This window comes from Meleagris gallopavo, chromosome Z (assembly GCF_000146605.3).
Source record: "Meleagris gallopavo isolate NT-WF06-2002-E0010 breed Aviagen turkey brand Nicholas breeding stock chromosome Z, Turkey_5.1, whole genome shotgun sequence".
Taxonomy (NCBI): domain Eukaryota; kingdom Metazoa; phylum Chordata; class Aves; order Galliformes; family Phasianidae; genus Meleagris; species Meleagris gallopavo.
The window spans coordinates 40,280,105-40,294,414 of record NC_015041.2 but is presented as its reverse complement, the minus strand read 5'-3'; the positions used below and the strand labels follow the sequence as shown (position 1 = coordinate 40,294,414).

Below are 14,310 nucleotides of genomic sequence, written 5' to 3'. Positions count from 1 at the left end.
ATCAGCTTCTAGCAGTTGAGAACACATTTGGTCCTTGTTGTATGGCATTTTCACTTCATGTCACTTTAATCACTACAGCTGAAGCAGTTCAAGATGCTGTCATAGATTGAGACGGCTAGAATGTAGAAGCACATTGACCAGTGGGTGCCCTTACTTCTACACAGCACTGTACAGAAGGTTGTGGTCTCCACAGAGATAGCAGATAACATGAAACAGATTTCCGCTGATGAAGTTAATCTAGAGTTAATTCACTATAGAATCAGGAGTAAGCATATTTCCAAGAGGCAATGGTGTGTGGCTTGAGACAATAGTGAATTTATTCTGTGCTTCACTTGCTTCAATTCTATGCATATCAAGTAAATCATAGAACTCAATATTCAAGTTCTCCCTGGTGCTTGCACAGTACATCCTTGCAACATCTTTCTGCTCCCCATTAAGAGTTGAGACATGTTTTTGGGGCTTAAGACTAAGCTCTCAACTCACTTGGTACATTTTCTTGGCTGCTGCCAACATCACCTTGGTTTAGCATCCTGTTTCAAGACAACAACAAAAAAAGCCAAACTAGCACTGTCCTACTCTCCTTGCCAGTATAGGATAACATTACCAGTACTTAAAGAAGAGGATCTGGGATTATTTTTTGAGGAAAGCCATAGAAGCCAAGAAGTTACAACTAGGCATGCCCAAAATGTAAGCTAAGCTTTTGTCATCCAGAATGTGTAAAAATGGTTGAAAAGTTTACTTTATGTCCCTAATCTCCTTTGTCATCATCCCACTTCTATGTACATGTGTGTGTTTGGAGGAGGCAGAGAGAAAGTCAGTGCTTCTCAGGACCTATCCTGCCGTTTCCAACATTTTTCTACTTACCACCTCTTCCATGTGCACATATTTTAGACAGCAATACCAGTAGGTGCCAGCAGTCATCACTATCCCATGCAGCTGTGTGACACCTTCCTACTGCTATTATCCTCCGTTCTTTATTAATACTGTAACCAGGTCAAAAGAAGCCAGGAGTGAGATCCACAAGTGTAGAAGAAAGATAGAAATCATTTCCTCATGTCCATTCCTATCTCCTGTTGTCTGTTTCAGGCTTGACAGAGTAAGAATGGAAAAACAGGAAGAAGAACTATAGGGTAAAGAAGGCAGAAGGTAACTGGCACTGGCTAACTGTGATATTTAGGAAAAAATAAATTTCCTGATAACTGTATCAAGACCCATTTTTGTGCTTCTAGAGTGATGTGAAAATTGAAATAAGTGGAATGTGAGTGCTGACCTGGGGAACTGGAACTGCAAATTTTGAGCAGGGTGGGGAAAATGGGTGGGTTGATAAGGAAGGTCTGGAGTAAGTCCACTTTAGGAAAATTGTGCAACTGAAGGATATGGAGAAGACACTTCAGGAGCAGGTATTTCCAAAGGATACTATCTCAATAGCTTTCATTGCAGCATTAGAGACAGATTCGGGTATTTTTTAATCTCACTTTCCTTCCCAGCCATAAATTGCCATTTCAAAGGAGTTTTCTCCTCACCACCCCATATTTATTTATTTATTTGTTTGTTTGTTTGTTTATTTGCTGTAAGAAGCATAGCAGCTTTAAGCTACTAGCAGTGTTACCTTGTCTTGGAAAGTGAAAATACTGAACAATAGGAACAGGCTTACTACTACAAGAGTCCCTGCCCAAAAATAATCCAGACCAGGAACTAGGAATTCATTGCCAGAAGAATTACTAATTGGTATGTTATTAATGGCGCTATATTTCAAACTGGAAACAACTCTCCCAGTGTCTCACGCAATAAATTTTTTAGTCTCCTAATCATATATGTGTGTGTGTGTGTGTGTCAAATGTTTTGAAAATCAGAACCTGCAATTGAGATCAGGAGGTAACGTAATCTACCCTCACCAAGATGATTAATGTGGCCCACAGTTTGGGAGTCATTCTGAGATTGGTTTGCATACCAGATACTTTCTTTCAGGCTGGTAGAAGCAGCCATCTCACAAGAGCCTGACTCCTCTTCAGTAGCCATAGAAGTGCTTGACAGTGAACAGTACAGTCTTCATGCCACTAAAGTATTAATGAGACAATTATTGTTTCTATCCTGACTCTTGAGATAGCCTAAAACCACGATTTTCTCTATACCGAGTAAAGCCTGGAATTTTAGAAGTGTGTTATTAAGTTCAGAAACTGAGGGAAAAAAAACAACTACCACACACTTGTCAGCAATCAAAATAAAGTTCACCGATTTGAGTAATCCTCTACTGTAAAACTATAACTTAGTGATTGTGTGTCATTAGCCACAATGCTCAATTTTTTCACTATCATCTATCTAGCCAACAGCTACCCCAGGCTTTTCTCTTCTAATCATGATGAAGAATAGTGAGCAAAGCCTCAAAGAAGGCAGTTGCACCGTGGTCTCCAAATGATCACCAGAAGTGCTCTGCAGCTGTTTACTTCCAGAGAAGCAACTCCCAAGCACTTCCTTAAACAGCAACATCCTTTGTTTCCTTTTCATCAAGTGCTAGCTCACTTCCTAAGCAAATTTCTTTCCAGCTCCCCCTTCCCTTCTATTCCTTCCCTCTTAAGCACTCAACCACTTCCCTGTGCTCACCTGCACTCAGGCACACTCATCTCAGTTGCCTTTCTTACTTAGAAGTCCATATCTCCCCTGCAATGCTCAGCTTTTAAGGCTACTCTGGCAGGGTTCTTAGGTTCGTAATTGCTCTATTTGAATTTACCTGTAAAGGCATTTCTACTGCGATCTGGTTTTGCTTTTGCCATTCAATTCATTAACCACATACTTTTGCAACTGTTTTTGGCAAGCCTGTCACTGTTCTGTGTGCAGACAGCAAGCACCATGTTTGTTAACGAGAGAGCAAATTGCAGGCTCTGCCTCCCAGTTCACAGGTAAGGATGTTGAGTGTTGAGAAAAGTGAACCCTTAGACTGGCATACTTAATGAACAAGACCATTTCTAACGTGGTGAGGAGGGAAGCACTAACACACAGAGTCATAGAATCACTGAATGGCTTGGGTTGGAAAGGATCTTGAAGGTGACCCAATTCCAACTCCCTGCCATGGGCAGGGCCACCATCCACTGGATCAAGCTTCCCACGGTCCCATCCAACCTGGCCTTAAACATCTCCAGGACTGGACATCTGGAGCTACTCTGGCAGCCTGTTCCAGTGCCTCACAAACCTATAAGGAAAATAATTTATTTCTAATATCTAATCTTTTAGTTTAAAACTCTCCCCCCTTGTCTTATGACTATCAGACCTCGTTGTCTCCCTCCTGCTTATGAGCTCCGCTCAAGTACTCTAAGGCCATAGTGAAGTCTCCTTGCAGCCTTCTCTTCTCCAAGCTACACAAGCACAGGTCCCTCACCTCTCTTCACAGGAAAGGTGCTCCAATCCTCTTATTATTCTTGCAGTTTTTTCTCTGGACCCATTCAAGAAGCTCTGCATCCTTCCGGTACTGGGACCCCAGGCTTGGACACAGTACTCCTGATAGGGCCTCATGAGGGCTAAGTAGAGGGGACAATCATCTCCCTCACCCTGTTGGTCACCTCTCTTTTAACGCAGCCCAGAATAATGTCAGCCTTAAAGGCTGCAAGTGCAGAGTGCTGACTAACATTCAGCTTTTCATCCATTCAAGGCTGCCTTCTTATGCAACTCCCTTTTATAACTACTTGAATTTACTTGAGGATGTTCCTTGCCTAGCCTCACCCCTCATCAAGGCCACCAAAGAAGGTTAAGCGTTGTGGTGACAGCAAGACACCATGACACCAGGCTCATGGCACAGGACTTGAACAAGCATCATTAGGTGAGCTATTTAACGCCTACCACGACCCAAAGCTACCAGTTTCCTATCAGGTTTCATCGCAGTGTGTGTGTGTCAGGAACGCTGCTCCAACATGCCCAGCAATCCCATTACGAGAGTGCCTTTTGCACTGCTACTAATCAGTCTCTTTGATGGGGGCTGAGCCACCTTCCTCTCGAGCATCCCCCAGCTTCGCGCTCCACTTTCCCCATCCGCCAGCCTTCAGCACCGGCGGCTTCGAACTCCCCTTCAGGTCCGAGCCTCCCCCGCCCCGCGGGTGGTGGCGCCGGGCTCACCCCAGCCCTGCTACACCGCAACCGTCAACTGCCCGCCCCTCGCTCCCGGCAGGGAGCGCCTTCTCAGGGCCGTGGGCGGCGGCCCCACCCCTCACGTCGGCGTCGGAGGACCAGGGCGGAAGCTGCTCGACTGTGCGGCAACGGGCGGACGTGGCCATGGCGGCGGCGGCGAGCATGGGGCAGCAGTGGGTCCTGGTGGAGATGGTGCAGGCCTTCTACGAGGTGCGTTGCGTCTGCAGGGTGGGGCACGCTCTGTGGGATGGTGGCAGCCGCCGCCAAAGGAGTCGCGGCGGGGACCGAGAAAACGGCGGCGGGTCCGAGGCACGGCCGAACCGACTGAGGTCTTTCGCGGCGGCTTCCCGCGGCCTTGGCCCTAGTGGTCGGGATTTCCTGGGACAGACGACGGAAAGCGGGGTTCCGACTGGTCGGGTCGCAAGAAGGAAACGGCCGCGAGCTAGCGCGGGGCCTTGCCGGCGGCTCCAGCAGCGCCTTGCGCCTTGTGCTTCTGTCGAGCTTGCCAGGCTGAAACAGATAGACGGTGTTTTAAAGATGCAGACTGCTGAAAAAAGCTGCAGTCTGGAATGACTGTAGTGTGTGGATTTAGGTGAGCGATTCAACAAGCATTTGACTTGCCTCTGCTTAGAAACAGGCGCTTTTTTTTTTTTCTCCCCAAATGGTGTTTAAGTTGCTGACAAGCAGCATATTCTCACTCTGTTGTTCGTGGCTTTTCTTTGACGTACATCAGCAAGGCTATTTGGAAAGAGTTGCTTGTTTGTTTTCCTTCTTTTGCAAAACTAGGCTGGTGGTAAGGAAATAGCAGTCTCAATTAGGAAGCCTAGTTTATTAAATAGTTCATTCACGGAAGTTAGCTGTTTCGGTAAGTTTTATTCTCAGTCAAATGTGAACAGATAATGTGAGTTTGGATTCAAGCTCTGTCTTAAAGCTGCATGGCATTGTTGGTAATGGTTGAGCAAAATCCTAAGGACCGGCTCAAAATGTGATCTCAAGATCTAGCACTCAAGGAAATATCATCTTTCTACTCTGTGTGTGCTTTGAGTCTTTTAAAAATAGTAGGCATTTACTGTATAGACTGTGGCCTTGCTGAAATGAATTAACTGAACTCATCCTTTAAACTACATGTCAAATAATGTTCTCATAACTCCATAAAAATCTTGAGTTGCTTCTGCTACTGGAGACAATTGAATTTCCTCCTTCTGAGCATCCAAAAAGGCTAACTCTAACTGGGATCTATTCTGTTTTTGTTCGCTGTATAAGTTTTTGAATATTGTTTCCACAGAGAAAAGTAAATGGCAGGAACAAAATTGCTTCTTTTAATTTTGTTAGGTTATACCTATTCAAAGTGCCTCTGAATGTAAGCAAAAATGTGTCCTGTGGACCAGATTATATCTCTTTTTGTAAATACTAGTTAGCGTTGCTGCTGGTAGGCTTTATAAGAATCTAGGGTTGAAGTTGGTGTGTATAGATGACATAGACCTGGAAGCTCTCTGTCTGTGGTTGTAAAAGCTTTCTGCTCTCATAGACACCAATGTGACCCACAGGGTTATCTGCAGTTTCTTTACTCAGTATTCAATTAATGTGTGATTATAGCTAAAACTACTCAACAGTGTAGTCTGAACATTGTTCATGAGCAGTAGGACGAGTCCATTCATACTCAGCGGCTAAATTTCATAGTTGTGAAGTGGTCCATTTTTATAAGATCGTAAGTTTTGTTGGAAACATATATCAGCTTTTGATCAGTTTTTGACTTTCTGAGAATGTAACTGGTGGAGACAAAACTGCTGGAAAGTATCAAACTAGTTCAAATAGAACTATGTTTAGTTCTTGTGCTTTATTATGCTTTTTGTGCTTTATTTTCAGGCTCCTGCATACCACCTTATTTTGGAAGGAATTCTAATTCTATGGATAATCAGACTTATTTTCTCCAAAACATACAAGCTTCAAGAGCGATCTGATCTAACACCTAAGGTATGGTGTAAAAATATTTTTCTTTATGGAAACAGTTGATAGATATTGATGTGTTTGACTGTTGAACCACTGATGTAAAACAGCAAATTATGTCAGTTTTTCTTAGGATTTCAAGGGATAAAATTCTGAGTAAGGAATTGCTTAAACTCTTCAGTTCGTGCTTTTAAAGTAAGCATGATATTTGGGAGTCTAAAAATGTTAAAAAACAATGTAACAAAACTGACGTAACCATGAAAGACTAATGATCTAGTAAAAAGTGACTTCAGTCTAGGGTAGTGAGTCTCTGAAACAGGTTGCCCAGGGAAGCTCTGACAAACAGGAATTAGTACAATTCGTTTTACGGATATCCCTGGACTGCATACAATAAGTTCTTCCTGTGATACTTCTCAGGGATTTGTAAGAAATTTCTTGAACTTGAGAGGTAAAAAGGAATGTTAATTCTAGAAATAAAAATTGTAAATAATTACATTATATGGACACTGGATACATTAATTCTCAGTTGCAGGGCACAGAAGAATAAAAGTTGAAGTGCTGAGAGCTGCATTATAGCAAAGGGTATGACTTGAGATGTTAATTATTAACACTTCAGTTTTTTGTTACCTGTATCTGGTATTTCCTGGATGGCCTGCTCTAGATGTTTCTGCTTGATCCGGGAGCTTGGACCTGATTACCTCCTGAAGTCCTTTCCAGCCTTAACTATTCTTGATGGAAAGTATAGTTTGAGGAAATGCTTTCTAGTCTGGTGATATATTTAGGTTATTTGACAGTTGATAAAGGAAATTTAAACTGGTCTGATCTGTGAAAATTGAAGGAATGTTTTCAATATAAACAACTGTATTTGGAAGGAAATGTCTTGTAAAATAATGCTTATATGCTCTAAGTAATGTACAGTGCTTGTATTACAGTAACATAATGTAAATATGCAATATGCAAAACAATTCTATAGTTATTTGAAAGTAAGCATAAATACAGCAGTGAAGTAAAAATGTGAATAAGCTTTCTATAGCTGGAGGAGTACTTAAGCAGACTGAAACATCAAAGCTGTTCTGGGATTCTGTTACTTTTCTGTAATGTAGGTGATATGAAAAAGCTCTTTTGCATGTGAAATGGCTGTAGGTGGCGAAGAAAACCTTAATCTTCACTAATAATCCTCAGATAGCTTACACTGATCTGCTTACTGCAATATGGGATTCTACACAAGCAGGTTTTGGTCTGTTGAGCTACAAGTAGTAACATGCCAAAAGGGAGATTGCTGCTTTTTCGCCCTCTCCTTTGTTTGATTCGTGCTGTGGTGCCCAGTCTCTGCCACACCAGAAAGAATGACTGGGCTGTTTGTATGCAGGCAGTGGAGATATGTCAGCTCACACAGCGGAGCTCAGGCTACCCTTATGTCAGCCAGTTACATAATGATACTTGGTGCTTCTCAGTGACTTGCTCTTGGGGTTGCTGCCAGAGGAGAGCTGACTTCATATGATAAATATTACCAAAGACTACCACTATTGCACAGCCATATAGCATGATCTGTCAGGACCAGTCTGACCTGGGAAACCAGAAGTAAATTATATGTTGTGCAATCTAGTGAATTTACAAGTCACACTTCTAAAACAGTGAAGAAATCCACCCAAACGTGTTTTCTGGGTTTAGTCAAATGTGTAGCAATAGTACAGTGAAACCTAGTGCAGGAATTAGCTTTCAGGTGGTCTGTCATCATTCGTAACATTGCTTGCAGGTATTGCTATTGGTTCAATTAAAAAAATAATAATGAAGCTCTTGAATAATTAACTAATAAACTGGAGTACTTTCTCTGACTGTAACTTCTTGATAATTTGGGATTTCAGGAACTACAAATAAATCTATGGCTAGACAGAATACTAGGCATGCAGATTCTCATGGACTTTTTATTTGAAGTAAAATCTACTGAAAAGCAGCAAAGGGCCAATGAGGATTGGTGTGGGTTGCCAAAGATTTCATTCCATCATTTAGCTACAAACTCACTCCCATCCAACAAGTTGTGCAAAAGGAAGTAACCTTCTAGATCTGACAGTCTTTCACTCTGCAATAAATAATACTGAGCTTTTCTCAATCTGTGAAGCCCTACTGGGAGTCTTATACTTGTATATATAAGAAAAAATTGTGGGTTTTTTTTTTTTAATTTAGTAGTGTTCATTATGGTAGTAGTATAATAAATTTAATTAGAGTAGTATTCACATGGAGGCTAGAAAGTTCTTTTCAGAGAAGAGTGTTTAATTAATCACCAGGAAATAATGTTGGCCATGAGAGCTGTCTCTTGCACACGTAGTGTTCAAGAATTGATCAGGATCAGAAGGTATTTAAAGAGAAAAGCAGATGTATTTCCTTCCTGTGAGTTTCCAGTTCTTTCAGGCCAATGACAGGCCAAGCTGTCATTCCACTACAGCTAAAGACATTTACCAGTTGATGGCATAATTCTGTAAATACCAATAACTTAAAGAGCTATTATTGAGGACTGGTATGAGTGCAAATAAAAAAAGGTATTATTAATCTTTGCGTATTGACACCGTTGTATGCTTTACACTATTTCAAAACACTTGTACTAGCAAAGACATGTCTCATAAAGATAATTGCTTCATACTAGTGAGGGAGATGATTATCCCCTTATGTTCTGCCCTTGTGTGACCCATCTGGACTACGGCATTCAGGCCTGGGACCCCAGCACAAGAAAAATGTAAAGTTGTTTGAGTGGTCCAGAGGAGGGCCACAAAGACTATTAGACGGCTGGAGTACCTCTCCTGTGAAGAAAGATTGAGGGAGCTGGGCTTCTTCAGCTTGGAGAAGAGTAGGCTCTGAGGAGACCTCATTGTGGCCTCAGAGTAGCTGAAGGGGGACAACAGAAAGAACAGACTCTTTACCAGAGTGTATGATGACAGGACAAGGAAGAATGGTTTTAAACCAGAAGAGAGGAGAGATTATATATTAATAAGAAATTCTTTTCCTGGTGTGTGAGGTACAGAAAGCTGTGGATGCCTAATCCCTGGAGATGGTCAGGGCCGTGTTGGATGAGGCCCTGAGCAGCTTGATCTGATGGGTGAGAGCCCCTGCTCATGGCAGGGATGTTGGAACCAGGTGGTCTTCAATAACCTTTTCAGCCTCATGCATTCCATGATTCTATGACTTTTTAAAAATCAGTGTGAAAACAACAACAACTTGTTTAAATAATTTGGATTGGATGTGTTTACATCAGAGTATTTCTCTTAAAAATGTGCATGGTTTTTAAATATTAAAACCCATCACCAATTAAAAAAAAGTGTGTATGTATGTTTAGATATATAAAAATGTTTATACAGATTTTACCTATTTGTATAAGTATTCTACTTTGTTTTATGAAACAAAACATGTTTTTCACATAGCATACTCATAAATGAAAGTTAAATGTTAAAATATAAACATAAAATGTATGTGTCTATATAAATTAAAAAGAATTAGGGAAAGAACTGAGACATGAGTTTACTTATGTTGTGGCCTGAGAGAGAGGAAATTAGAAGGTTTTTTTTCCATCAAGTGGCTATTTTACAGTACAATGAACTGAAGAAAAGTAAGCAAATCAAGTATGGATAGAGGATGTTACAGTGTTAAAGTCTGGTTTCTCTGTGTACTTGAGAACAAATATTTTTATTTTTTACGTTGGTCTGAAATTAGGCACGTATTTAGAAGGTACAAGGTAGAAATTCTGATAGTGAGGGTCACTGTATGAAAGTCTCTTTCAGCTATGTCGGATAGATCTTCTGCTTATTCTGGAAAATCTGGTGTATTGAGATATTTGCTGAATTCAAGGAGGAAGGAGTATGGGCAGGCCTATGTGCAGTGTGGATTTCTTTTTTTACACTGATACTGAAAGCAGATGCATTCAGCAAGCAAGGGGGGTGATTCTTCTCTACTCAGGAGACCTGGATAACTGTTTTCAGCTCTGGAACACTCAGCATGACATGAACCTGTTGGAACAAGTTCAGAGGACCAGAAGGATGGTCATAGACCTGGAGCACCTCTGGTGTGAGGAGAGGCCAAGAAAGTTGAGACTATTTGGCCTTAGAGAAGAGGAGGCTCTGAGGAGACCTCACAGTGGCCTTCCAATACCTAAAAGGAGTCTATAAGAAAGCTGTGGAAGAAGACTCTTTATGGTAGAATGTGGGGACAGTACAAGGAAAACAGCTTTAAATTAAAAGAGCAGAGATTTAGAATAGGTAGAAGGAAGAAATTTGTCACTGTGAGAGTGATGATACACTAGGACAGGCTGTGCAGAGAAGCTGTGAATGCCCCATCCCTGGAAGTATTAAAGGCAAAGTTGAATGGGGCTTTTGGGCAACTGTGTCCCTGCCCATAGCAGAGGGGTTGAAACTGGATTAGCTTTAAGATCTCTTCCAACTCAGATTATCCAATGATTTTATTTATCATAGGAAAAAAAAAGCAGGACCATATCTTGTCAGTGGTTCATGAGTATGATGCAGTTCCTGCATACTTCAGACCTTTCAAGTGGAAGGTGGGAAACTCCTACCCAATTCAGTATGAGTAGCAGGGAGAAAATTACTAACTCCAGATTGCTCGTTATGTTTACAGATCTCAATTTCATTTGCGCTGTGCTAATTTAGTGTAGTTTCTTAATGTAAATATGGTTTTCTTCTATAAACACAGAAATCCAGATTAAAAAAAAAAAGCAGAGTACATACTTGCATGATTTTAATTCTGCCCACTTTGAAAAAAAAGATACTTCATCCTCTGCCTTTAAGCTTACTGTATGAAAGTCATAAAGATGCTTTTTGAAATTAAATGTTAACCAGCTCCACAGAAAATGCACCACTTCTTAAGTTCTTCTCCAGCAGGCAGTGGAACTTACATAATGCTCTTCTTTTTTATCTATCTGTAACTGACAGGTTGCAACATTTCTCATCTGAATTAGACTTATTTCTGAAAATAATTTAAAAAGTAGGCTGAAAGAGACACAAAACTGTTGGTGCTGGCTACATTGTGTCTCAGGATTTTGAGACCAGGCCTTTATCACCAGCTACATTGGAGCAAACTTCAGGCTACATGGGCAGATATCCTGCTTTCTGATCTTTAAAAGTCTTTCTGAAGCATTATGAAAAGGTACGGAGTACTGCTGGACATCTTTTATTCAGGATTTGGTTTTGTAGTAGCGCTAGCCAGTCTAGGTTGGGACTACTTTGTTGTGGCCTTTAGCTTAGCTGCATGTCCATGTTGCTTTTGCTAGATTTGTTTTCATCTAGATCATTTTTCATGAGGAGGTTATTGTCTGTTTCATATGCTAACAAAAGGAATGGAAAAGTAAGAGGACTGTACCATAGCAGCTATTGGTTTACAATCCTGTCTGTCAGCAGCCATAATATGAAATTACATCTTTCATAATAGCTTTTTAAATAGTTATGTGGTACAGAGTTGCACATGAATCACAGAATCACAGAATGGCTTGAGTTGAAAAGGACCGCAATGATTATCTAGTTTCAAATACCCTGCTATGTGCAGGGTTGCCAACCACCAGACCAGGCTGCCCAGAGACACATGCAGCCTGGCTTTAAATGCTTCCAGGGATGGGGCATCCACAACCTCTGTGGGCAAACTATTTCAGTGTGTCACCACCCTCTCTGTGAAAAATTTCCTCCTAATATCTAACCTAGACCTCCCTTGTCTCAGTTAAAAACCATTCTCCCTTGTCCTATCACTATCAACGTGTATAAATAGTCATTCCCTTCTTGTTTATTTATGTGTTTTGTATATGCTTTGTATATGTATATATATTGTATATGCTCCCTTTGGGTACTGGTAAGGCCACAATGAGGTCTCCTGAGAGCCTTTTCCAAGCTAAACAAGCTCCGTTCCCTCAACCTTTCTTCTTTGGAGAGATGCTCCACCCTCTGATCATCTTAGTGGCCTGCCTCTGAACCTGCTGCAAGAGCTCTATGTCCTTCCTGTACTGGGGTCCCTAGGCCTGGATGCAGTACTCCAGGTGAGGCCTCACAAGAGCTGAGTAGAGGGGGACAATCACCTCCCTCTCACACTGATCACCCCTTTTTTAATGCAACCCAGAACACAGTTGGCCTTCTGCACTGCAAGCACACACTGCTGGCTCATGTCCAGCTTCTTGTCTGCCAGGACCCCCAAGTCCTCCTCCTCAGGGCTGCTCTCAAAGAAATCTTCATCCAGCTTGTATAAATACCTTGACCCAAAATCAGAATATCATTGTTTGTTTTGGACCAGTTTAGCAAACAGAGTTAGGATTCTTATTTCATGCTGAGAGTAACCTGAATTCAGGTAATACTTTTTTCACCATTTTGGTACTATGTTATACATCAGTCTTTATAGGATGCTTTGTCTAGTAATCTGCCATCTGAAGTTGTTTGCTGAATCTTGCTGAACGTGAGATTTACTATGCAGTAATAAGTAGTATATGGATTAGCATTTTAATGCATGTACAACTTTGTGCAGGGCTCAGTGATCTGTTCTGCAATTGCTGAAGAAACTAAGAACCTTTTCTTACATGAATGTGGCCATTTCAAAATAATGGAAAAATTTAATTGTGTTATGTGTGTTAATGGCATTTTATTTCCTTTAAAGCATATGTCCCTTGGATAAAATTACAGTAAAAAAAAAAAAATCTAACATGAAAAAATAAAATGGTATTTAAACTACATCTGCAAAATATTAGAAATACAGATAACTATACCCATATAAAAAGTGAATTTTTCATTTGCTTTTGCGATAGACCTTTGCAGAGTTCTTGGGATACTAACTTATATTCCAGAAACACTTAGAAACAAAATTATTCATTAGCTTAGTAAAAAGAAACTGATGAAAGTGCACAAAAGTAAACACTATTCTGGCGTATAGTTTCCTTTTGATTTTAATGATCTTAATTTGTTCTCGTACATTAAAGGTTTGAAAGAAAGTATTTAATTTAAAAAAAAATTCAAGTTATTTAAAAAAATTGATTACAAGTCTTTTTTTCAGATATTAATATAAGTACCCTTAAACATTCTATGGAAATGTAACACCATTGTTGTCAAAAGTTAGTTAACAAGACTTACCTTATTATACTAGTAAATAATCCTAAAAGAATTCTTCTTGGTTGGTATGAAGAATGCTTTTGGTGGTTTTCCTTAGCAGTTGCTGATTTATGTGGAACTGGTCTAATGCAACTGCCTTGCTGGCCCAGTACAAATCTTTCAGAAAATCATTTAACTGATATTTTCTTGTATAGTTTAGAGAACTTTGAAGTTAAATATGCATTGGATATTCTTCCATGATTAGATGGAGGGATGTGTGGTTTAGTTTTGTTGCTGTTGCCCCTGCTATATCTTAAGTGTTTGGCTGTTTATATTTTCTGTTGCGTCTTGATCATGTTTGTGTTACTTTGCTTAGTATTCTAATGCCACAGTTTTTTGACCACACAATTGAAGACTTGAGAATGTGAAGTGGGGCAATTCATGTTCAGTTATTGTATTATTTGTATTAAATTACATAGTGTAGAAGATGATTTTAGTAATTAGTAGACTGAATTAAATATTGATTGAATTTGTCAGGGACGCCAAATTCGCATCTCTGGTCTTAATTATCATATCATGAGATGTTTAATGCACCATCACAATCTCTTTTTACACATCCTTCCCTTTGAAGAACTCAGAGACTCTTAGTTGACCATATAGAGATATTACCAACCCCATGTGTCTCAGAAAGGTTATGTGCAGTAGGGTATGTAATTTACTGTATAACTATTAACAACTGTCCATTTGAGTACAAGGGCTTTTGTAATGGAAATCCATTTTGAGCAATTTTCTTTTCTGTTCTTCAGGAAAAAGAAGAGTTGATTGAAGAATGGCAGCCGGAGCCTCTTGTTCCTCTTGTATCAAAAGATCACCCAGCTCTCAACTACAACGTTGTTTCAGGGTAAGTCTAACAAAGATAATTTCTGGTTTTTACTTCAATTAAAGTATTTTGTATCCACATTCTAAGCGTATTAATAACAAAGTATTTTCATATCCCTAAGAACATTCATAAATTAATTGCATTTTTAGAGGACAGGACTGAATTTGCCACTGAAGAGAAGGTCCTATTTTTGTAACCTTATCAAGATCCTTATTAAAATAATCTTTACCTCTTTGAATGTTTTAACGTAGGGTTTTAGTTTGTTTTGTTTTTAATATTGAATGAATACTTTTATCTTTGTCTTCATTC

At 40.1% G+C, this 14,310-nt stretch overlaps 1 protein-coding gene across 1 annotated transcript in view; it reads left to right on the top strand.

Annotated features, from left to right (window-relative positions):
• Window positions 1–3,945: 3,945 nt before the first annotated feature.
• Window positions 3,946–14,310, top strand: part of SPTLC1 (serine palmitoyltransferase long chain base subunit 1) — a 25,477-nt gene continuing 15,112 nt past the window's right edge. The window contains exons 1-3 of the mRNA XM_019610562.2: window positions 3,946–4,326; window positions 5,983–6,090; window positions 13,928–14,022. Coding sequence (XP_019466107.1) covers window positions 3,961–4,326; window positions 5,983–6,090; window positions 13,928–14,022 — 569 coding nt within the window. The 5' untranslated portion in view covers window positions 3,946–3,960. The remainder of the gene's footprint in view (window positions 4,327–5,982; window positions 6,091–13,927; window positions 14,023–14,310) is intronic.